The sequence below is a fragment of the Bacillus rossius genome, chromosome 15 (genome assembly GCF_032445375.1).
Source record: "Bacillus rossius redtenbacheri isolate Brsri chromosome 15, Brsri_v3, whole genome shotgun sequence".
In the NCBI taxonomy this organism is placed as follows: Eukaryota; Metazoa; Arthropoda; class Insecta; order Phasmatodea; family Bacillidae; genus Bacillus; species Bacillus rossius.
In genome coordinates this window covers 36,657,873-36,682,417 of record NC_086342.1, presented here as the reverse complement: position 1 = coordinate 36,682,417, position 24,545 = coordinate 36,657,873, and the positions used below count along the sequence as shown (strand labels likewise).

The 24,545-nt window shown below is 50.9% G+C and overlaps 1 protein-coding gene across 3 annotated transcripts in view; it reads right to left on the bottom strand.

The window, feature by feature from the left end:
- LOC134539292 (E3 ubiquitin ligase Rnf121) overlaps window positions 1–11,754 on the bottom strand; it is a 50,866-nt gene extending 39,112 nt beyond the window's left edge. Inside the window, exons 1-2 of one of the 3 annotated variants that reach the window (XM_063381191.1) lie at window positions 11,249–11,754; window positions 6,045–6,079 (exon numbers count right to left, since the gene is read on the bottom strand). In XM_063381191.1, coding sequence (XP_063237261.1) covers window positions 6,045–6,079; window positions 11,249–11,272 — 59 coding nt within the window. In that variant the 5' untranslated portion in view covers window positions 11,273–11,754. Of the gene's footprint in view, window positions 1–6,044; window positions 6,095–11,248 lie in introns of all 3 variants that reach the window. The other 2 variants (XM_063381190.1, XM_063381192.1) reach the window with 2 other exon arrangements.
- Window positions 11,755–24,545: the final 12,791 nt, after the last annotated feature.

The window sequence follows — 24,545 nt, the reverse complement described above, 5'->3', positions numbered from 1 at the left end:
GGCCTATGTGCAGACAATGTAATTGTCCGCGAACCACGGACAAGAGAACATGTCATAATATTCTAGCTAATATACCCACAGTTTCGCCCTACGCCAACACAATAATTGGAAAACAAGAAGTTCCAGGCCTAATAGATACTGGATCCGTGCGATCATTCGTGTCAGACCAGCTATTCAGGAAATTACAACAAGACCGTTTGACTCAAAGGGTAGAGCCAATAAAAATAAAGTGTTTTACAGCTGCTGAACAGCCTTTGAAGGTAAATCGTATTGTTTTTGTTAAAGTAAAAATAGATTTGTTTTCTTGGTCTTTCCCATTCTTAGTAGCAGATGATTTGGCCACAGATTTAATTTTTGGTTCCGATTTTATTGCAAAAACAGGCATGATAATTGATTTGAAAGCACGAAGAATTCACTTTAAATTTAACAACCAAGTTTTTGTTTCTTTTGTGTCACCTGACGCAAAATGTCAGAGCCAAGTAAATGCCATTCACACAGAGGCTAAAGGTGATAATAACATTTCACTAACCCATCTTAACTTTGAACAGAAACGAGAAATAGAGAAGTTATGCAGTAACTTTCCCGATGTTTTGAGTGAAAAATTAGGGCGTACCCATCTCACCCAATATGAAATTAAGCTTTTGGACAAAACCCCAGTTAGGTGTCACCCTTACCAATTATTAGGACCTAAAATGCAGATAATGCGGGATCACATACAAAATTTATTGGACAAAGATGTTATCGAACCTTCCACTTCCAGTTTCGCCTCCCCGGCATTTTTAGTACCCAAGGACCAAGGGCAAGGTCACCGCATGGTGGTCGATTTCCGCCGCGTAAATCGGCAAATTGAAGTAGAGATGACGCCATTACCAGACCTAAATTCGGCATGTCACTGGTTTAGTAAAGCCAAATTTTTCAGTGTCTTTGACCTAAATTCGGCCTATCATCAAATACCACTAAGACCAGAGTCAAAACACGTCACAAGTTTCTGCGTTCCGTGGAATCTGTATCAATACAAGGTAGTACCCTTTGGCCTAGCCACAGGCGCCCAAGTGTTAACACGCCTTCTAGACCAAATTTTCGGCGACCTGAAATTCAAGTTTGTTTTTAATTATCTTGATGATGTCGTTGTTTATTCAGAATCTTTTGAAGAGCATATGGCTCATTTGCAAGAAGTCCTTAAGCGACTACGTAAATCCGGCCTCACTGTTAATACAAAGAAGGTGAAATTTGCAGTGCAGGAAATTTCTTTCCTCGGACACCTGATTTCAAGTCGAGGAGTGACCATTGACCCTAATCGCACACAAGCGATAAAGGATTTCCAACCCCCTAAAGATGCTAAGGGCATTTCCAGGTTTATTGGCATGGCAAATTTTTACGCCAAATTTATACCTAATTTTGCTGAGCATGCAGCACCACTGAATGCTCTACGTAAAAAAAATTCCGTTTTCAATTGGGGTCCAGAACAGGACAAAGCTTTTGATTTTCTGAAACATGCAATAGCTAGCCCTCTAGTACTTAGAATGGCTGATTTCAGTAAACCTTTTATTTTGCAAACCGATGCATCCAGTGTGGCCATTGGGGCCGTGTTGTCACAAGAATTCGATGGCTGCAGGCAGCCTATAGCTTTCGCCTCCCGCACCTTAACGCACCAGGAAAGAAAAGCCTCTTCGGTGTATGAACTCGAGTGCCTCGCTGTAGTTTTCGGCATAGACAAGTTCCGGCCCTATTTGGAACATAAAGAATTTCTGCTGGAAACCGATAATCAGGCCCTTGCTTGGCTTTTGGCTCACCCCAAGCAATTAGGTAAATTAGGACGCTGGATTGTCAAGATTGCTTCTCTGAAATTTCAAATCCAACATATTCGTGGTTCACAGAACATCGTGGCAGATACTCTTTCTCGAATGTTCGAGAATCCTTCCAACTCCGAGATTCAGGAAAACAATCCTATGCCCTGCCACGCATTGTTAACAGATTTTCCTCTAGCATTTTCCGACATACAATCAAATCAAAATTCTGACCCACAATTGTCCGACATAATTAACCAAATAAAATCAGGCTCACCTCCAAAATATTACAAACTTTCAAAAGGCATACTTTACCGAAGGACACAACAAGCAAAAAATTTCAGAATAGCCCTACCTCAGAATCTCAGGGACATGGTTTTTCAATATTACCACTCGTCACCTTTGGGCGCACACTTAGGAATTTTCAAAACAATTGAAAACATTCGCAGGAATTTTATCTGGGACGGAATGCACAAGGATATAACGCAAAGGGTGAAATTGTGCAAATTATGTGCATTGAGTAAGCCTGCGCAGCAGACCCAGTTCGGCTATTTAAGTTCTGACGTGGCCGAAAGGCCCATGCAAAAGCTTTTCATAGATTTTGTGGGCCCCTTCCCAAGGTCAAAAGACGGAAATTCGATGCTTCTAGTATGCGTAGATGCATTCTCAAAATTTGTGTGGCTAATCCCTGTTAGAAGAGCCACGGCCGAAATCACCATTCGAGCCCTCCAAAATTATATTTTCAAAATATCCGGGGTACCTTCCATTATTGTTTCCGATAATGCCACAAACTTTAGATCGACTCAGTTCAAAAACATGTGTTTTTCACACGGCATTCAGCATGTGACCACGACTCCCTACTACCCCCAGCCTTCGCATGCGGAGCGTTTCAACCGAAACCTCCGGTCTGCCTTGATAGCATTCCATGCGAACTCGCAGGATAGGTGGGATTCCAATCTCGTGTGGTTGCAAATGGCTTTCAATTCCGCCAGACATGAAAGTCACAAAACAACACCGTTTGAACTCATGTTTACATACCAGCCCAACACCCCACTCTCTAATCAATGGACGTTAAAAGAGTTACTACCAGACGACCCCAGGAACATTAAGGAAGTCTGGAGTAGACCTCGTAAAAACCTGAACTTGGCCCACGAGGCAAGCAGGCAAAAATATAACAAAAAACGCTATCCCAATCCCTACAGAGTAGGAGATTTAGTGTTGTGCAGAGCACACACACTCAGCAAGGCGATCAACAAGAGGTCAGCCAAGCTTTCATATCGTTGGAATGGCCCCTGGCAGATCCAGCGATACCTCACGCCAGTCACGGTCGCGTTAGCCGACCCCAGCTCCGGCGAATATCGCGCGCGCGCGCACATTTCTCAGTTGAAGAAAGTACACCCCAACCTAAAATGAGGGCACTCTTCACTGTGTTTCTTTATACAAGGAACAGCGTTCCTACTACGGCATGCCATACTCAACCAACGTGTTGGTATAAAACAAAAAAACCTAGGTAATAATCATAAGTAAAATAAAAAATCCATGGTACTAGTTTATAAGAAATTTAGGTTAAGAAGTGTTACACTAAGTTGTCTAGTTTAAAGGGGCGCCCCTAATTCAATAAGTTATCTGTAAGTTTTAGCCTTAAGAATTGTTAGCCATTGTAAGTACTTTACTACAGTAGATCCTGGTACAGGGCAAGTTTCTGGAACCCAGGTTTTTGGTGGCTCAAGTGGGCCACCCTGACTCCGTCTTTCAGGGGGGAAGTATGTGCCGTTAATTTGTAAATTCGACACAATATATTTTAAATTTTTATTATGATTTTAAATTTTTGTGTGGAAATTTTATTTGCTCTACTATAGTCTAATTTTAATTTGTTAGTCTGGTGTACTCCTCTGAGTTAAACTTTGTCTCAGTGCCCTGAAGCCCCTTTCCCATCGGCGTATCGGATATTTTGCTGGCCAAATCACTGACTAGCAGACCGCTTACCATTTCCCCCGCCTTCAGTCACGCCTCAAGCCTGTAATATTATTTCTCTTCGTGACCCTAACTGCATAGGCAAGCTTGTAGCTTGCAGGCGACCAGTTCGCAGAGACGAGCTGAGATTCGCCTTTTTCATCACGTATTAGTATTGCGTTCGTTCCTCTGTAGCCACGACGGGGCGTAGTTTCCCATCAGCGTTGCATTTTACCCCACCTCCCCCCCTTCTCAGTTCCAAGTAAGACCAATGACCGGTCGTAACCCCCTGGACACCAGTGACCGTTCTCAAGGTCTTCTCGCAAAAGCGAGTGCGCCAAAACTGATCACAAGCACCACCTAGCGACCAAGTCGCGAACTTCTCCGCTAGCCTACCCTCCTGGCCGCCAGAGAGCAGCACCTGTTTTCCCTTGAGTTATATGGACGCCGTGCGCGAGTCGATTGTTTTCAACTCAGACCTCGCCGACAGAGTTCTCTACGGTCGCCCAGTGTGGCCAACTTCAAGACTCCTGCTAGAGTTTTTTTCTCCGCCCGTATTCGGGCAAGTTCGGTATTTTTCGGCGGCCCAGACACCCCCCCTTTCCACCTGTTAGCGCCGGCGGCACTTTTAATTACGAGACGCGGACTGCCGCGACACAGATCAACTCGCGTCGCGTGTGCAGACAGATCTCTATCGAGAATCGGCAGACTCGGCAAGATTTCATCCGACCGTTAACGACTATGTAGTCGCCTTGTATAAGGGATGCATTCCCTCAAGTCATTACTAGTAGTTTAGTCTGTCTGCATAGTTTAGTTTTTAGCCTTCAAAATTTTTTTTTCTTTTAATCAATTATTATGAAGAAATCATCCGCGTCCTGCCGCGCAATTCGCGAGCTCCAGATCCTGGCTGACTCCACGACGGCAGCGTGCTGGGCAACTCCCCTGTTTTGGTGAGTGATAATTCGCGACCTCCCCCCCTTTTTTTCCTTTAAATTTTTTTTCCGGGCATTTTCTGCCCCATAGACTGCCTGTATACCAGTTCTAATCAGGTTTGATTTGGACTGTTGCAGACAGGGTCGATGACGGGGAGAGATTGATTGCTCTCATCTCGTGGCCACCCCCCCCTTTCTGTTCCGTGGGTCACATTCGAAGAAACGCTTCTACTACCCGACGTGATCGTTTGAAGACCCCGGGTGGTAATGTAAATTCAACATTTCCCCCTTACCTAGCTACGAACTATCTTAACCGGATGACCAACCCACCAGCGACCAGTGTTTTTCTCAAGAAAATGTAAAACAAATAGAACTAATTATCAATGTAATCATCGGATCCATCCAACTTTGGGTGTGAAACTTATAATGCAAATGTTTATATTTCAAACTACGAATGTAAATTGTTCTCCGTAAGTACGGGCCGGCCCCCTTTTCGTTTTTCTTTTGTAATCTTTCAAACTTGTTATGTAAAACCTTATGTATGTTAAAATAATGGAACAAGATAATTCATCAGGGCAAATAAAACAGGGAAACTATAGATAAAGTTAATCGTGTAGTTTTTATTTATCGATTATAACGACCCACCAACTTCCTCCTTGCTTGTTACAGGAAGTTCCTAAATTGTGTTTGTTCCCCACCTCGTGTCGCCTCTGGTAAATCAATTTATTTAACTTATTATTTTTTTTATCCAGCATGTTTCCAAGGCTTTTTAATTAATTCCAAATAATTCTATTTTGAGGCACGAGGGGTGTTACACCTTTCAACTGTTATTAATTTTTCTTTGTTATTCTTATTACAATATATTGACATTTGACATACACACATGGCACACATATCAGTAATCACATTCATTCATACAGCACAACACACTTGAAACAAATCTGATCAAGTTCATGCCAGATAGCTTATACAGTAACTAGCCAACTTTTACATTTAAAGTAAAAATAAATAAAAATTGCAAACTGCTTAATTTTTTTAAATTATAAAATAATTTTTCATATTTATATTAATGTCAAGTACTTATGCAAAAAGGTTTGCCTTCATGTTACATGAGCTAGATTAACTGTACAAAATATTGCAGTTGTTTTGTTAAGTTTCTCTGTTTCCGTTATAAATAAATAACACTCCGGAATATCGTAACTGGACGACTAAATCAGTAACAATTACGTAAAATCCACAAAACTTAGCAGCACTCGATATACCTGCAGGATCACTAATCCGGCATGACTGTAGTATGTAGGCCTACTGAACACGCCAGACCTATGATTGTAGTATTGCACAAATAAATAACAGAAACTGTTCACCAACTCACCTAAATTTTTCTTCAGGAGTCAAGGATTCTAACGACTGGAAACCAGAATGCTGTAATTAACATGAGGCACTTCAACTTGCAAACAAGCTACAGTACTTAAACACAGGTATGAACAAACTCAGATAACTACACAACCAACACTACTAGTCTGCAAAATAAAACTAATAAATATATTTGTTTGATCCAATTATGGATTATTAAAAACTCATGAACTTATGATTAAAATACTTATCAAGTTCAAGACATTAAGACTCTACACAGTATGTAAAATTGCTGATAGCTACTGTTTTGCATAACAAGGTTTTGTTGATTTCCCTGTGTTTTCTCGATTTTTAAGACACCTTTAAAATTTTCTGATTTTTTCCTGTTTCCCTCCCATTTTCCCAGCCTGCGGGAACTCTAAAAACGTAAGTAGGATGAAAGAGAAAGTTGGGGGAAGGGAATACGTATTGGTGGGGTGCAGACAAGGTCGAAAGATCTCAATGAGTGCAAAAATTTTCTTTGAGTGCAATACATGTTTTGAAATATGTACTTAGCTAGTGATACGTGCCGAGTCAACATTATTTGGATATGTAGGACTGCGCCTACTATTTGGCTCTGCCTGTCTGCTCCTAACAACAATCTTCCGTTGAATATTGGGCCCAGATTCGCAGACGTTTGGCCTGCACCAGACCTCATCTTGCATTGTGCACTTGGTCACCCACATACCATTAAGCGCCCCACACACTGGCGGACATGCGCCAGTGTGTGGACTGGTCCGGCCTCTTGTCCGACCGAGCATGCTCAGCTCGCCGTCGGATGGCAGTTTCCTCCGAGCTGAGCCCCGGACCGAGCTATGTCCTACAGTGTGTGGCAGGTCCCAACATGCTCGCCCCGAGCCAGGCCCCGGACTGAGCATGTCCTACAGTGTGTGGCAGGTCCCAACATTCTAGCCCCGAGCCGGGCTCCGGACTGAGCATGTCCTACAGTGTGTGGCAGGTCCCAACATGCTCGCCCCGAGCCGGGTCCCGGACTGAGCATGTCCTACAGTGTGTGGCAGGTCCCAACATTCTAGCCCCGAGCCGGGCTCCGGACTGAGCATGTCCTACAGTGTGTGGCAGGTCCCAACATTCTAGCCCCGAGCCGGGCTCCGGACTGAGCATGTCCTACAGTGTGTGGCAGGTCCCAACATGCTCGCCCCGAGCCGGGCTCCGGACTGAGCATGTCCTACAGTGTGTGGCAGGTCCCAACATTCTAGCCCCGAGCCGGGCCCCGGACTGAGCATGTCCTACAGTGTGTGGCAGGTCCCAACGTGCTCGCCCCGAGCCGGGCCCCGGACTGAGCATGTCCTACAGTGTGTGGCAGGTCCCAACATTCTAGCCCCGAGCCGGGCTCCGGACTGAGCATGTCCTACAGTGTGTGGCAGGTCCCAACATTCTAGCCCCGAGCCGGGCTCCGGACTCAGCATGTCCTACAGTGTGTGGCAGGTCCCAACATGCTCGCCCCGAGCCGGGCTCCGGACTGAGCATGTCCTACAGTGTGTGGCAGGTCCCAACATTCTAGCCCCGAGCCGGGCCCCGGACTGAGCATGTCCTACAGTGTGTGGCAGGTCCCAACGTGCTCGCCCCGAGCCGGGCCCCGGACTGAGCATGTCCTACAGTGTGTGGCAGGTCCCAACATGCTCGCCCCGAGCCGGGCCCCGGACTGAGCATGTCCTACAGTGTGTGGCAGGTCCCAACATGCTCGCCCCGAGCCGGGCCCCGGACTGAGCATGTCCTACAGTGTGTGGCAGGTCCCAACATGCTCGCCCCGAGCCGGGCCCCGGACTGAGCATGTCCTACAGTGTGTGGCAGGTCCCAACATGCTCGCCCCGAGCCGGGCCCCGGACTGAGCATGTCCTACAGTGTGTGGCAGGTCCCAACATGCTCGCCCCGAGCCGGGCCCCGGACTGAGCATGTCCTACAGTGTGTGGCAGGTCCCAACATGCTACGCCCCGAGCCGGGCCCCGGACTGAGCATGTCCTACAGTGTGTGGCAGGTCCCAACATGCTACGCCCCGAGCCGGGCCCCGGACTGAGCATGTCCTACAGTGTGTGGCAGGTCCCAACATGCTCGCCCCGAGCCGGGCCCCGGACTGAGCATGTCCTACAGTGTGTGGCAGGTCCCAACATGCTCGCCCCGAGCCGGGCCCCGGACTGAGCATGTCCTACAGTGTGTGGCAGGTCCCAACATTCTAGCCCCGAGCCGGGCCCCGGACTGAGCATGTCCTACAGTGTGTGGCAGGTCCCAACATGCTCGCCCCGAGCCGGGCCCCAGACTGAGCATGTCCTACAGTGTGTGGCAGGTCCCAACATGCTCGCCCCGAGCCGGGCCCCAGACTGAGCATGTCCTACAGTGTGTGGCAGGTCCCAACATGCTCGCCCCGAGCCGGGCCCCTGACTGAGCATGTCCTACAGTGTGTGGCAGGTCCCAACATGCTCGCCCCGAGCCGGGCCCCGGACTGAGCATGTCCTACAGTGTGTGGCAGGTCCCAACATTCTAGCCCCGAGCCGGGCCCCGGACTGAGCATGTCCTACAGTGTGTGGCAGGTCCCAACATTCTAGCCCCGAGCCGGGCCCCGGACTGAGCATGTCCTACAGTGTGTGGCAGGTCCCAACATGCTCGCCCCGAGCCCACAGCGAGTGTGCTGTCTGTCGTCGCATTATCATGTCTTTTAATGACAATAATGTTTTAATAACACTTTTATCGCACTCTTCGACCAGTGTGGGATATAAAGAGTAAGGAATATGCCAATAGACATATCAAACAAGAGTGCTACGAACAGCTAGTGAAAAAAAAAAAAAACAGAGAAATGAGAATGAACAATATTTGTGAATGTGAATGTACATTTATCTATCCTCAAATAACTATGCAGAGCATTGACATGTCGCTGTAACGATTTCGTCCCACGAGCCACCTTTTAACCAAACTCTTAGTTTCTTTTTTAGAGGATCTTCAGCCAAACAAAATAATCCGCCAAACAGTGCAATGCTGCTTGCAGCCGTTGTGAAAGTACAACACGGACTGTCTTTATAGAGAAAGAGACGAGCTTGCTCGTGTAGTGTGAGATGGCAGCCATGCGCCGAGCATATCCGCCAGTGTATGGGGCGCTTTAAACACAGGCTTGATGAAATAGAGTTGTTGCTTGTTTTTATTTTAATGTTTATTCATAATCATATGTTTTTTTAATGAAATTTTAAACTAGATGCACTTCCATGATCAAATATTAATGTTCCATAGCAACATTTTCCTGAAAACATCAAACTTTCTGGTCAGACTATGCTGATAAGCAATGCTGTGGAACATTTTTAATTTGCATCATTCATTTTATCTACACTTCTATGATATATTAATCAATACCAAATTAACTTTTAAAATATCACTGTTTATACAACTAAAGATAGACTCTTAGGCTTGTAAACAGTGAACACGTGAATTCTCCGGTACCACATTTTCCCCCATAAATTTCTGCCTGTATTCTTTTGCTGGCTTATAATAGTCAGTTGTGGTAGCATTACCATCTTACTCAAAACCTAATAATATATCAAAAACAGAAAACCAATATTTCAAAATGGTACTGTATTTCTGAGGGTTCATATAATAACAAAGTTGCTGATGATTCTGACACACTGAATAGCCTACGATAGGTAGGTATTGTGGTTGTAGTATAATGAATGTGAAACAGCCTTCATGATTCTGCTACCAACACCGGGACAGCTACTTGTGCTGGCTTAGGCTCACGCGGCCTGCATCCACCGTCAGACTCACAGTCAGCCCCAAGGCACACAATGGATTCCCGTATGTCTTTTCATGATGCCAAAGAAACTTAAATTGAAGTGAGCTTCTTTAATAAAAACAGAGCCACTCATGAACGTAAGTCACGGCAAGCTGGAAGTATCAATTGTAAGACATTTAATATAACTTAACATGGATCTCCTAGAGGTAAATTATAATGGTTGCAGCTTTTTCAGTCAAAAAATGAAAAAAAAAAAAAAAGTAAAATTCCCAATTTTTGTGTTTTTGAATACTTCAGATTTTTCTCAACTTACCCCGAAAACAGAGTTTTAAAATTCTGAATGATTTCGGAGAAATTACCATTTATAGGTTACATTACATAGCCCGCGAAGTTACTTGGTCACCGCCATTGTACTTAGCGTAGCCGAGACTTTTTTCCATGAGAGACTAACCTGATAATTGCTGTTGCTCTACTGTTTATATGATACTTACTGCAACTTGATCCTGTGGTTCTACAGAGATGCTTTGGAATACAGCGTAGCCGAGAATGTTTTCTAAAAGACAGAGATGTTTAAAGACAGAACGTTACGGCCAGGGCCAAGACTGTTTTCCACCCTGATTAGGCACAATTAGGGTGTAGTTGAGCTGAGTTCAACTGAGTATCAAGTAAACAGTAGGGCAGTGACAGTAGCATTAGGTATATCTCTCGTGAAAACCATTCTCGACTACTTAAATAAGCTCAAAATTACAACAGCCATGTCACTGGCTAGTTTCAAGTAAAAGTATGATGGCAATCGAGTCATTGCGCAAGCTAATTAATGTAACCTATAAGTTAAACTGTAATTTTTCCAGAACATTGGGAATTTTGAAAAGCTGCTTTCAGGGTAAGTAGAGAAACATCTGTAGTTTTCGGAAACACAAAATTAGAATTTTTATGATTTTTTTATATGAAAAAGATGTAACTTCAAAATTTATCGTGACTGTGTCAATCCTAATATAACAAAACTATACAAAAGCCTACCAGCAAAATATTAAGACAAGAAATTTCCAAGATATTTGAAATGGGGAAAATGTTTGTGTGACAAATGTAAAATACGAATGTACAGCAGTATGTACAGCAAAGTTAATGTTTGTTAGCCTATCCAGGTACATGTAATAAAAATATTTGCTTTCTCTAAAATACTTTAATTTAGTATGCACATTTTAAAAGTCTAAATGTATGTTTCCATTAGCTCGCATTCATACGTAGGCTAAACTAAGATTTCTTAGGAAAAGACTCTTTTCTTTCGAATATCGCCACGTAGCATTATACAGCTCCAAAACATAGTAATGTTCTCCAAGATTATAAAATAAATACATAAATAATGTATATATTGTTCAGATCTATAAATCTACATAATAAATTACAAGCTGGATGACACGTCTAAATGTCAGAATGTCCGATAAACGCACCTTATTTTCATTAGCCACATCCATTTTACTTTTATTTGACTAGATTTTTGATTATAAACTTAATTTTTACACAAAATATTCAAAATCCCACTCCACTGTAAACAACACGTCAAATCATTTCTCCATAGAAAATGAGAAAGAAGCAAAGCAGTGTCTAAGCCCAAACCGTAAACTCATCAAACAAATCACGGACTCTTCGTCCACGGGACTTTTAAAATAAAAGAATACATTATGTTTTCAGATAAGAACGAGTATACAATGCCGGATACAGGTATTCCGAGGCAGAAATGGTGTTTGGCCCCGTTCCCCTTCTTTTTTCTTCTTCTATTCACACCAGCAACAAATGTGACAGCCATTTTTTCTGCATTCGTGTACATTATATACGAATTTTTAATTTTTTTTTCCATACTAACGTATTTGCCAATTACTTAGTATTTTATTTCTCGTAATGTTCTAAGTTCAATATAAAAAAACACATAGTCATAATGGTGTTTCCTTTTCAAAATACTATGATGCCGTCCCTGCTACCTCTTACTATTCTGACGTGATTTTTGCTTGGGTTCGAGATCTCAGGGAGGGTTCGGCCTTGTGGCTAGAGGTAGGGGTTAACGCAGTAGGGCCCCCCCAAGCTGTTATGGCCACTCGGGACGTATGAATAATAACACAAAGTTTCTGGAAGATATTTGGTGAATTTAATACAGCACAGCCCAATACATGGTGCTGCCCGTTCTGGCCGTAACGGTTTGCCCGATGCGACTAGTCACACGCGCAGCTCACTTCCTCAGTGGCGGCTCACGATTTTAATGCGCGTGAGGGACGGACATGTACACGTGATGCGACAGTTACAAAAATACACTCTACATGACGAACGATATCTTGACGAACAATACACTTCACTACTACCTAACAGTTAATAAACTGGGCTAGTGGCACGTAGGCCCGTGTCTCCGACGACTCTACGTGATAACTAGATGTGTCCCAGGGACTGATTCGTTAGTACCTTTGGCGGCACGATGCCGTACAGCGGTAATACCTAAACTCTAACATGACAGATTACACTTTGACGAACAAATATTTCACTACTACATAACACTTAATAATTTGGGCTAGTGGCACGTAGGCCCGTGTCTCCGGTGACTCTACGTGATACCTAGATGTGTCCCAGGGACTGATCCGTTATTACGTTCGGTGGCACGTGTCGCCTTCTGGCTGCCCCGTGCGGGCCAAGACTAAATAGCTGGTAAGCTAAGTTGGGGCGTGAAGCACCGACGTAAAGTCTCGTAGACTTCCCACAGTACTTACGTATTACGTAGAACACTCATCTTGGAGCACTGATTTAATTACGTTAAATACCTCATGGTAGATTGAGGCCGACCGTGGAACTGTACATAAAGTTTGAAAAGATATTACACTATTGAAAACTACATGTCGGTGAAAGCAAAGGTTGATGGTTTCGTGTTGCGCGCAGGCTGCCGGCCTGTCGGAGCTCCTGAAGGACACTGGCTGTGTCGCAGCGCGCGACCCCCCTCCCCCGCAAGCTCTCCCGCGGAAACGTGTGAATTTCGCGGGAAAAAGAACCGGCCTGGTTCGGGACAAAACGCACAGTGAGACATAATTTTGACAGGACTGAAATATTAATTGATGAAAAATAATGTTTAATAAGAAGCTGTGAAAAAATATACATAAATTAATTTTTTGTAGTGTGGCGGAGGGATATGCCACACCTGGCCGGATCCTTCCGCCGGCGCAGCACTCGTTGCATGGCGTTCGCCTCGTCGCACGAACTAAACTTTGCTGCGCGCACGAGCGCGTTCGGTGCACACGTTTTTGCGAGACGTTGATGAGGCATAGCGGTCTATGCGACATAGAGGAGCATTGACGGTCGGCGTCAAATGCCCCCCCTTCTCAGAGACCGCTATGTGCATCAACGCCTCGCTTCACACGCTGAGCACTTCACTGACGTTCGCCGCACTGCGAGCCCTACACTACGCGGTGGAGTAGTGGTGTGTTGTGATACAATGATTCTGCCCTGAATACCTCTCTCACTCAATGAATGACAAGGGGGTACGCCCTGACCCGTGTCCGTTATCCCCCTGGGACTGGGCGGCGATGTGCGCCTCTCCTAGCGCAATATGGTGACAAGTGGTTGGGGGGTCAGTGTGGTCGGGGTGTGGCGTGGTGGTGGAATGGACGGCGTGGATGGGGGGGTTGATATGGGTCCGGCCACGAGTGTTGGCACCACTGGAACGCCCCCTACGGGCTGCGCCCGGGTGGAGTAGCTCGACGGGGACCTGGACCACTCGTACTCCACCAGGTAGGCCGGGGGTCGGCGGGCCCTCTGCGGTTGTGTGGTGGGGACTGTGCTGGTAGGGGTATCTACTGGGCAGAGTGTGGTAGCATCCCTCATGTCCGGTTGGGTGGTCGGGCAACTCGCCTCCACGGCGGGGACAGGAGCAAACTCTACCGGCTCGCTGTCATCCGCGCAGCACGTCATGACCGGGGCCCGACGTCTGCGGGTGGGACGCCTATCCCTACTGTCCGGTGCCTCCTCCCCGTCCTCGGGCTCGTCCACGGTGTAACGCCCCTCGTGCCTCAAAATAAAATTATTTTGTTTTGATAAAAAGTCCTTGGAAACTGCTGGGCAAAATACAAAGAAAATTAAAGTTAATTACCAGAGGGGGCATGAGGTGGTGCACAAGACAAAATTTACACTCCCTGCACACTAGTAAATTGGGGAGTTCGTGGATCGATAAAATGAAGAAGGTATTTGATAAATAAATAAACTATATCGTTAGCTTGGTCTATAGGTTTTCCTGGTTTATTATTAAGAGATTTTGTTTTCCCATTATTTCGACATGACAATAAAGATCTAAGTAAGTAACAAATTTTAAGGGGGCGCCCCGGGATTATCTAAAACCATACATTGACGCCGTCCCCGCTACCTCTGAGTATTTAGACGTGATTTTGTTCAGTTCGTGATCTCAGGGAAGGTTCGGCCTTGTGGCTAGAGGTAGGAGTCAACGCAGTAGGGCCCCCCGAGCTGTTGAGGCTTCTCGGGACGCCTGAATAATAACACAAAACTTCTTCAGATAGTTCGTGAATTTAATACAGCACAGCCCAATACATGGTGCTGCCCGTTCTGGCCGTAACGGTTTGCCCGACGCGACTAGTCACACGCGCAGCTCACTTCCTCAGTGGCGGCTCACGATTCTTATGCGCGTGAGGGGCAGACTCGTTTACGTGATGCGAAAGTTACAAAAGACACTCTGACATGGCACACGATATTTTGAAGCACAATACACTACACTAATACCTAGCTCTGGATTAAGTTTGGTGGCGCACTGCCGTACGACGGTGATACATAAGCCCTGACATGACGAATTACACTTAGGCGAACCACTATTCCACTAATACATTACACTTGATAAACTGGGCTAGCAGCACGTAGGCCCGTGTCTCCGGCGACTCTACGTGGTGTCTAGGTGTGTCCCAGGGACTGAATCGTTATTAAGTCTGATAGCACGTGTCGCCTGCTGGCTGCCCCGTGCGGGCCAAAACTAAATAGCCGGTAGGCTAGGTTGGGCGTGAAGCGCCGACGTGAAACCACATAATCTCCCCACAGTACTTACGTATGACGTGGAACACTCATCTTGAGCACTGATTGAATTAAGTTAAGTACCTCATGGTAAATTTAGGCCGACCGCGGAACTGTACAAAAGGTTGAAAAGAAATTACACTATGGAAAACTACATGTCGGTGAATGCAAAGTTTGAAGGTTCCGCGTTGCGCGCAGGCTGCCGGCCTGGTTGAGCTCTCGAAGGACACTAGCGGTGTCGCCGCGCGCGACCCCCCTCCCCCGCCAGCCCTCCCGCGGAAACGTGTGAATTTCGCGGGAAACTGAACCGGCCAGGTTCGGGACAAATCGCACATTGAAACATGATTTTGCAAAGACTTAATTATTAATTAATAAAAAATAATGTTTAATAAAATCCTGTGGAAAAACATAATTATAACAATTTGTTGTAGTGCGGCGGAAGGATATGCCACACCCGGCCGGATCCTTGCGCCGGTGTAGCACTCGTTGTATGGCGTTCGCCTCGTCGCACGAACTGCACTTTGCTGCGCGCACGGGCGCGTTCGGTGCACACGCTTTTGCGAGACGTTGATGAGGCATAGCGGTCTATGCGACAGAGGAGCATTGGCGGTCGGCGTCAAATGCCCCCCCTTCTCTGAGACTGCTATGTGCATCAATGCCTCGCTTCACACGCTGAGCACTTCACTGACGTTCGCCGCACTGCGAGCCCTACACTACGCGGCGGAGTGGTGGTGTGTTGTGATGTAAACATTCTGCCCTGAATACCTCTCCCACTCAATGAATGATAAGGGGTTACCCCCTGACCCGTGTCCTTTCCCACCCTGGGACTGGGCAGCGACGTGCGCCTCTTCTAGCTCAATATGGTGACAAGTGGGTGGGGGGGTCAGTGTGGTCGGGGTGTGGCAGGGTGGTGGAATGGATGACGTGGGCGGGGGGAATGATAGGGGTCCGGCCACAAGTGTTGGCACCCCTGGATCGCCCCTTACGGGTCGCGCCCGGGTGGAGTAGCTCGACGGGGACCTGGACCACTCGTAATCCGCCAGGTAGGCCGGGGGTCGGCGGGCCCTCTGTGGTCGTGTGGTGGGGACTGTGCTGGTAGGGGTCTCCAGTGGGCAGAGTGTGGTAGGTTCCCTCGTGTCCGGTTGGGTGGTCGGGCAGCTCGCCTCCACGGCGGGGACAGGAGCGAACTCTACCGGCTCGCTGTCGTCCGCGCAGCACGTCCTGACCGGGGCCCGACGTCTGCAGGTGGGGCGCCTATCCCTACTGTCCGGCTCCTCCTCCCCCTCCTCGGGCTCGTCCACGGACACCCGGAACGTGGCGTCCGCCAGGCTGAGGTCCAGCGGCCACAGTGGCTCGTCGTCCTCCTCCTCACAGACCTCCTCCCCCTCCTCGTCAGGAAACCAGACCAACGGATTCCCCACCTCCTCGGGGACGTGCGGAACTGTGGCCAGCGGCACCGGGGACCTGCTCGGGGTGTGCCGGAGGTCGGGTTGGTTGCACTCATGTGCCTGATCAGGGCTACCCACGTCTGTGTCGCCCGTGTGCATGTCCCCCCGGGTGGTGGGTTCAGGTGCTGCTCCTTCCCGCGGCGTATCTGTGGCTTCCTGGAGTGTGGGGGATGGTGAAGAGGGGGTCGTTGGGCCAACTCTGACCCCGTGCGCGACTACGCGAAGGTCGTCCCGGTGCACTTTAGCGGGCCGCCCCCTTGGCGTCCGGACCGCATAGGATGAGGGGCCCGTCCTCCACAGGACCTCCCGCGGCTCCGACCATCGGGGCGCCAACCCCGCACAAAAGTTACGCGCCCCGGACGACAAGTGGTGCTGCCTGACATATACCAGCTGACCTGGCTGGATGGGGGGTGGGGGGTGACTAGTCATGGGCGTGTGGGCCGCCAGGAATTGGGCCTGCCGTTGTCTGGCGTGCTCCCTCCCCTCCTCATGATTGGGGCGCGCCACCGTGCCCATGGCAACATCGGCCACCCTGCTTTCCCCGGGCAAAGCCAAGTTCTTCCCGTACAGAAGCTCAGCAGGGGAATGACCGGTGACAGCGTTGGTGCGGCGCCGGAGGCAATACAACAGCTTCGGCAGGTGGACGTCCCATTTGGAGTGGTCGTCCCCCAACCTCAGCCGCAGCTGCGCCTTGACCTCCTGGTTGCGCCTCTCAGTGGGGTTGGCCTGGGGATGGTAAATGGGGGTGGTGTGGTGGTCGAGACCCCAACGGCGACAGTCAGCTCTCCAGCGCCTCCCGCTGAACTGACAGCCGTTGTCCGTCAACAGCACGCGCGCGAAACCATACCGCAGGAATATCTCGTGGTCCAGCAGGGCGGCTATGGTTCCGGCGCGCACGTTGGACACCGGGAAGGCCTCGACCCACCGGGTGAAAATGTCTGTGATGACGACCAAGAACCTCCTTCCCCGGGTGGTCCGCGGGTAGGGCCCCATTATGTCCAGGGCCAGGGTGTGAAACGGGTCGCGGGGCCGTCGGGGGCGCTGCTGCTCCACCCCGTCAGACCGCCTCGTCTTCCTCTGCTGGCACTGCTGGCAGCGCCGCACCAGGTCCCGTACGTCCCGCGTCACCCCCGGCCAATGGAAGGTCTTACGGATGTCTAACTGGGTTTGGTGCGCACCTGGGTGTCCCGCCAGCTCGTGCGTGTGGTGGAAGCCCATGACCTGCTCGCGGGCACCGAGCGGCACATGAAGGCGCCAGGCGTCCATGTCCCCTGGTACCCGGGTCTCCAACACCCCGTCCACGCACCTGTGGTAGGGGTGAACCTGCTCCCCACATGACCGCACCTCGGCCTGTGTGGGGTCGTCTGTCCGCTGGGCCTGTTTCACGAATTCCACTAATCCGCTCAGGGTCTCCACAGGCAAGACGGCGGGATGATCGGGGGCCCTTGGGATGTGGAATAAAGTTGCGGGCGCCTCCCCTGGAGTGACCGGCGGCGCGACTCCCCCTGGCGGCAACAGCCCCTCCCAGTCCTGGTAATCCTGAAACGTGTTGTGTGGGTCGGGATGGCGCGACAACTCGTCGGCGAACTGGTTGTCCCGTCCAGGGACGTGCTCGACCGCGAAGTCGAAGTTCTGGAGCATCAACGCCCACCTCGTGAACTTCGACTTGCGGCCCTGGGCGGAGTCCAGCCAGCGGAGACACTGGCTGTCCGTCCGCAGCGTGAACCGGCGGCCCTCCAGGTGGTGGCGGGTAGCGGCGCATAGCCCAAACGACGGCCATGCACTCCTGCTCGTTCACATGGTACCGCCGTTCGGGCTGGCCGAACTTGGCGCTGGCGTACTCCACCACCCGGCGCACGCCTTTGTCCCCCACCTGGTATAGGACGGCCCCCATCCCCTCCTGACTGGCGTCTGTCTGAAGGAACAGGGGAAGGTCAGGCTGCAGACAGGCGAGCTGGTGGCACTCGCGGAACTGCCGTTTCACCGCATCCAGGGCGGCGTCCGCTTCGCTGGTCCACTGAAACCGGAGCTTGGGTGACAGCAAGTCCGTCATCGGGGCGGTGACGCTGGCAAAATGCGGAATGAACGAGCGCAGCCAGTTGAGAAGGCCCATCAACTTCTGCAGCTGCTTGCGGGTTCGAGGGGCGGGTTTGGACTCAATAAGGTTCAGGTGCTTTGGCAGAGGGCGGCAACCCTCCGCGTCCACCATGTGCCCTAGGTACTCCAGTTCAGCCGCGCCCACGTGGCATTTCTGGGGGGCACACGTGAGGCCGTGTCTGGCCAGCCGCTCAAGGACCAGGCCGAGGTGCCGGGCGTGGTCCTCCCACGACCGTGACCAGATGATGACGTCATCCAGGTACGCGGCGGCGAACTCGCCCGCGTACCCGTCTAACACACGCACCATCATGGCCTGGAAGGTCGCGGGGGCGTCCATCAGCCCGAACGGCATGGCACAGAACTGGAAACGCCGGCCGTCAGGGGCAGTGAACGCGGTCTTCGGGCGGTCCTCTGGACGTACCGGCACCTGCCAGTACCCGGACTTGAGGTCCAGGGACGTGAAGATGCGGGCGTCGCCCAGCCCCGCCAAAGCGTCTGTTATGTTGATGAGCGGTGGTGGGGCGGGTATGGTTACTGAATTGACTGGTTTGAAATTCACACAAAAACGCATGGAGCCATCTTTCTTGTTCGCCATGACAATCTGGCAGTTGTATGGCGACTCACTGGGTTCGATGACTCCATCGCGTAACATTTCCGTGATCTGGGTCTGGATGACGTGCCTTTCAGTGGGTCCGAACCCGTATGGTTTTACGAACTGGGGTTGGTGAGGTCGGGTGGGGATGGTGTGTTCCGTGGTTGTGGTACGGCGGAGCATATCTGTGGCCGCAAACACCTGTGGCTGTTGAGACAAGACATTGTTTATGAGCTCTACATGGGCAGCGGGCACACCGTTCCTCAAGTCCGCGAGCGTGATGGGTGTCCCCTGCTCGGCGGGTGGCCGATAGCCCAGGCTGTAAACTGTGCGCCGCTCGTGGTGGCCAACGTGCAACCTCCCCTCCCTGACTTCCACAGTGGCGTCCTCCTGCGCCAGCCAAGGCAGACCTAGGATCAGCGTCTCCCGTAGTCCCTCTACTACTAGTGCTGTTGTGTGACTAACATGGTCCCTGATGGAGAGGGTGATGTTCGAGCGGCCGACAATACGCGCTGTCGCCCCCTGCGTCGCTAACTGTACCTCCTCCGCCCCTGAGTCAATGTCCCGTACGCTCGAGCATTGAGCCGACACATACGTGTGGCTGGCGGCCGTGTCGACAAGAGCATGCACTGGCCGTCCATCCATCCTGACGGGAATCCGGAGTAAATGCCCTGCCCCAGGTCCCAACTGCCCTAATTGGAACGACTCACCGCACTGCTCCCGGGGCGCTGCCGCTGCCGTCCGGCGGTCCGCAGGTGTCGCCGGGGCCACCTGGGGTACGGTGCGGCTCGCCGACGACCCGGTGCAGGCCGCTGACGAGTCGGGTGAGCCGCGCCCGTCCGTCCTGACGGGGCGTGCCGGTGCGTACGTGGGTACCGCAGGTGCTGCCGGTGTCGCCGGGGCCACCTGGTGTACGGTGCGGCTCGCCGACGACCCGGTGCGGGCCGCTGATGGGCTGTGTGTGCCGCGCCCGTCCATCCAAACGGGGCGCGCTGGTGCGTACGTGGGTACCGCAGGTGCTGCCGGTGTCGCCGGGGCCACCTGGTGTACGGTACGGCTCGCCGACGACCCGGTGCAGGCCGCTGACGAGTCGGGTGAGCCGCGCCCGTCCGTCCTGACGGGGCGTGCTGGTGCGTACGTGGGTACCGCAGGTGCTGCCGGTGTCGCCGGGGCCACCTGGTGTACGGTGCGGCTCGCCGACGACCCGGTGCGGGCCGCTGACGGGCTGTGTGTGCCGCGCCTGTCCGTCCAGACGGGGCGCGCTGGTGCGTACGTGGGTACCGCAGGTGCTGCCGGTGTCGCCGGGGCCACCTGGTGTACGGTGCGGCTCGCCGACGACCCGGTGCGGGCCGCTGACGAGTCGGGTAGCCGCGCCCGTCCGTCCTGACGGGGCGTGCTGGTGCGTACGTGGGTACCACAGGTGCTGCCGGTGTCGCCGGGGCCACCTGGGGTACGGTGCGGCTCGCCGACGACCCGGTGCAGGCCGCTGACGAGTCGGGTGAGCCGCGCCCGTCCATCCTGACGGGGCGTGCCGGTGTGGCAGCGGACACCGCAGGTGCTGCCGGTGTCGCCGGGGCCACCTGGTGTCCGGTGCGGCTCGCCGACGACCCGGTGCAGGCCGCTGACGAGTCGGGTGAGCCGCGCCCGTCCGTCCTGACGGGGCGTGCCGGTGTGGCAGCGGACACCGCAGGTGCTGCCGGTGTCGCCGGGGCCACCTGGTGTCCGGTGCAGCTCGCCGACGACCCGGTGCAGGCCGCTGACGAGTCGGGTGAGCCGCGCCCGTCCGTCCTGACGGGGCGTGCTGGTGCGTACGTGGGTACCGCAGGTGCTACCGGTGTCGCCGGGGCCACCTGGTGTACGGTGCGGCTCGCCGACGACCCGGTGCGGGCCCCTGACGGGCTGTGTGTGCCGCGCCCGTCCGTCCTGACGGGGCGCGCAGGTGCGTACGTGGGGACCGCATATCGAGCCAGCCTGTCCCGGTATCGCTGTAGGAATTTTACGGGGTCTTCGTGCTCCTGCCCTCCGAACTCCGTGTCGCAGGTACAGGTGGCGAAAATCCCTGCCGCGGCATGAGATGTTGGCAACCCTGGCAGAAGGCATGCGTGGCATACCCCTTCCATGTCTATGCTTATCGCTCTGTCACGGCTCATGTTCATGCTCATGTTCGGCGCGTAGCAGCTGCGCAGCTGCGCCACCTGATCCGTGTGCGAGGCGCGCGGACTTCCGCTCCCACAGCCGTTATCTCGCCTGGCGCGTAACTTGATGCGCGTCTGGCGTGTAACTTGACGCGCGCCTATCGCCAGGTGCCCGCTCCTTTGGCTGTCTGCGCGTCGCGTCCGTTTCCGCGCGATTCCCGACTTCCTACGCGAGCCCTTACTGGTACACTAATTTGAAGTATAAAATTTGAAAAATTTGAGAAAAAATTTGAAAAATTTGAAACAAAATTTGGAAATTAATTTTTAGAAAATGAAAGCCCCACGTCGGGCGCCAATTTGACTCCGTCCCCGCTACCTCTGAGTATTTAGACGTGATTTTGTTCAGTTCGTGATCTCAGGGAAGGTTCGGCCTTGTGGCTAGAGGTAGGAGTCAACGCAGTAGGGCCCCCCGAGCTGTTGAGGCCACTCGGGACGCCTGAATAATAACACAAAACTTCTTCAGATAGTTCGTGAATTTAATACAGCACAGCCCAATACATGGTGCTGCCCGTTCTGGCCGTAACGGTTTGCCCGACGCGACTAGTCACACGCGCAGCTCACTTCCTCAGTGGCGGCTCACGATTCTTATGCGCGTGAGGGGCAGACTCGTTTACGTGATGCGAAAGTTACAAAAGACACTCTGACATGGCACACGATATTTTGAAGCACAATACACTACACTAATACCTAGCTCTGGATTAAGTTTGGTGGCGCACTGCCGTACGACGGTGATACATAAGCCCTGACATGACGAATTACACTTAGGCGAACCACTATTCCACTAATACATTACACTTGATAAACTGGGCTAGCAGCACGTAGACCCGTGTCTCCGGCGACTCTACGTGGTGTCTAGGTGTGTCCCAGGGACTGAATCGTTATTAAGTCTGATAGCACGTGTCGCCTGCTGGCTGCCCCGTGCGGGCCAAAACTAAATAGCCGGTAGGCTAGGTTGGGCGTGAAGCGCCGACGTGAAACCACATAATCTCCCCACAGTACTTACGTATGACGTGGAACACTCATCTTGAGCACTGATTGAATTAAGTTAAGTACCTCATGGTAAATTTAGGCCGACCGCGGAACTGTACAAAAGGTTGAAAAGAAATTACACTATGGAAAACTACATGTCGGTGAATGCAAAGTTTGAAGGTTCCGTGTTGCGCGCAGGCTGCCGGCCTGGTTGAGCTCTCGAAGGACACTAGCGGTGTCGCCGCGCGCGACCCCCCTCCCCCGCCAGCCCTCCCGCGGAAACGTGTGAATTTCGCGGGAAACTGAACCGGCCAGGTTCGGGACAAATCGCACATTGAAACATGATTTTGCAAAGACTTAATTATTAATTAATAAAAAATAATGTTTAATAAAATCCTGTGGAAAAACATAATTATAACAATTTGTTGTAGTGCGGCGGAAGGATATGCCACACCCGGCCGGATCCTTGCGCCGGTGTAGCACTCGTTGTATGGCGTTCGCCTCGTCGCACGAACTGCACTTTGCTGCGCGCACGGGCGCGTTCGGTGCACACGCTTTTGCGAGACGTTGATGAGGCATAGCGGTCTATGCGACAGAGGAGCATTGGCGGTCGGCGTCAACATATTACACCTTAACAAATAGATGATTACATAAGCAAAAAAAATTAAAAAATTGCACCAAATTGAATCTCCTAACGATTACATATACATGAGTTTCCTTGACTTTACATGTCCCTGAAGATTACTTTCTTACAGCCCAACTCGCTGGTATCTTGTTAGTGAAATTAGTTGATTCGATGCAAGTGGAATATTTATATAGCTTATATCACCCGGTTCTCCCCAGGGTGACGTCGGACCAAGAGGAAAACTATTCTAAAGGGGGAAATCAGCAGCAGGTCCCGAAGATCATGCGGGGAGCAATTTCTCTCCCCGGAAACTTTGACCCTGTCTGAAACACATGTCAAATTCAAAACGAATTAGACCTGCGTCCAGACAGTCGTACACAGTTGGCGCGAATGCCAACAACGGGAATTTGGGGGGGGGGGGGAAATGATTACTCACCAAACAGGGCGTGAAATCAGGGCTCGCGAGGTGTCTCGCGCCGACATCAGGATTGCGTGTACCGAGAATTCGCGGAAGCGCGGAAGAAACTAACATTTTTAGAAAAAAATAAAAAAAAATAAAAAATACTAAAATTTAACTAAACATGATTTTTTTCTAGATACTACATTTGACTGGCTACTGTACCACTGGGATCACATCTCTAAAGCAAGCTGACTACATTCTCGTGCACACGATTTCGCCGTTGCCGCGACAAGCCTCTTAGCACAGAGGGCGCCGAGAAAAAGGGGTCAGTAGCCGAGCTCAGCGAACTAAGTGCCACAATGGCGGACAAGGCTTCTAATTAAAAACTGGCGCTAACACCCTAGAAAGGGGGGGGAAGGTTCAGTTCTGAGCCGAAAATTTCCGAAGGAGTCCGAGGCTGGTGTGACAAGAACACGACATGCGCGCTCTTTACTGGACCGAAACCAAGGCAACGAACATTTGACTTCTACAGGCCGCAAGAAGAAAGCATAGTGCTTTATGGCACCGCGACGCTGCTTTCTAGCGGCGTAAGGGGGAACTACTTGAGGCGGTGAGCTGACTTGCCACCAGGTGTCATGAGGGTGAGCTCTGCACGCTGGTGACCAGGCCCGCGGTTACTTTTTTCCTCCGCTAGATATCGGGGATGTGTCTGTCGGACCAGGGAGATGGTTTTTGCATTAGGTCATCGTCGCGTCCGGTCACTGCTCCCAGCTTGATTTCTCAGAACTAAAGTGATGTGGAGAGTGAGAAGTAGGGGAGGGGTACAGAAAACGCCACTCCGCTGGGAACACAGCTCCACTGGATCCCCATTCGTGACGAGACATGCTATTCTCAGCAGGTCTCTACAAGGTAGCAGCTTGCAGCCCAGGAGCTGCTCTATGCAATTTTGGTCATGCAGGGAATTAAAATTACAAACTCGGGACGTGACTGCAGGCGAGAGTAATTACAACCGGGCTGACCATGTCCACATTAGACAGCAAAAATATCAGATTAGCCCCCTGGTAAGGGGCTTCGCTCCACTGGCACAAAGTTTAAATACGTGGCGTACACCGGCCTAACAAAAAGTAAATCACCCCCATTAGCAACCAGATAAATTAAAAAATAAGAAATCCCAAAAAATTTTAAAATTATAAAAAAATTAAAAAAAGTGACGAAATGCCTAGTTTTCGGCACAAAGGACACCCGGAACGTGGCGTCCGCCAGGCTGAGGTCCAGCGGCCACAGTGGCTTGTCGTCCTCCTCCTCACAGACCTCTTCCCCCTCCTCGTCAGGAAACCAGACCAACGGACTCCCCACCTCCTTGGGGAGATGTGGAA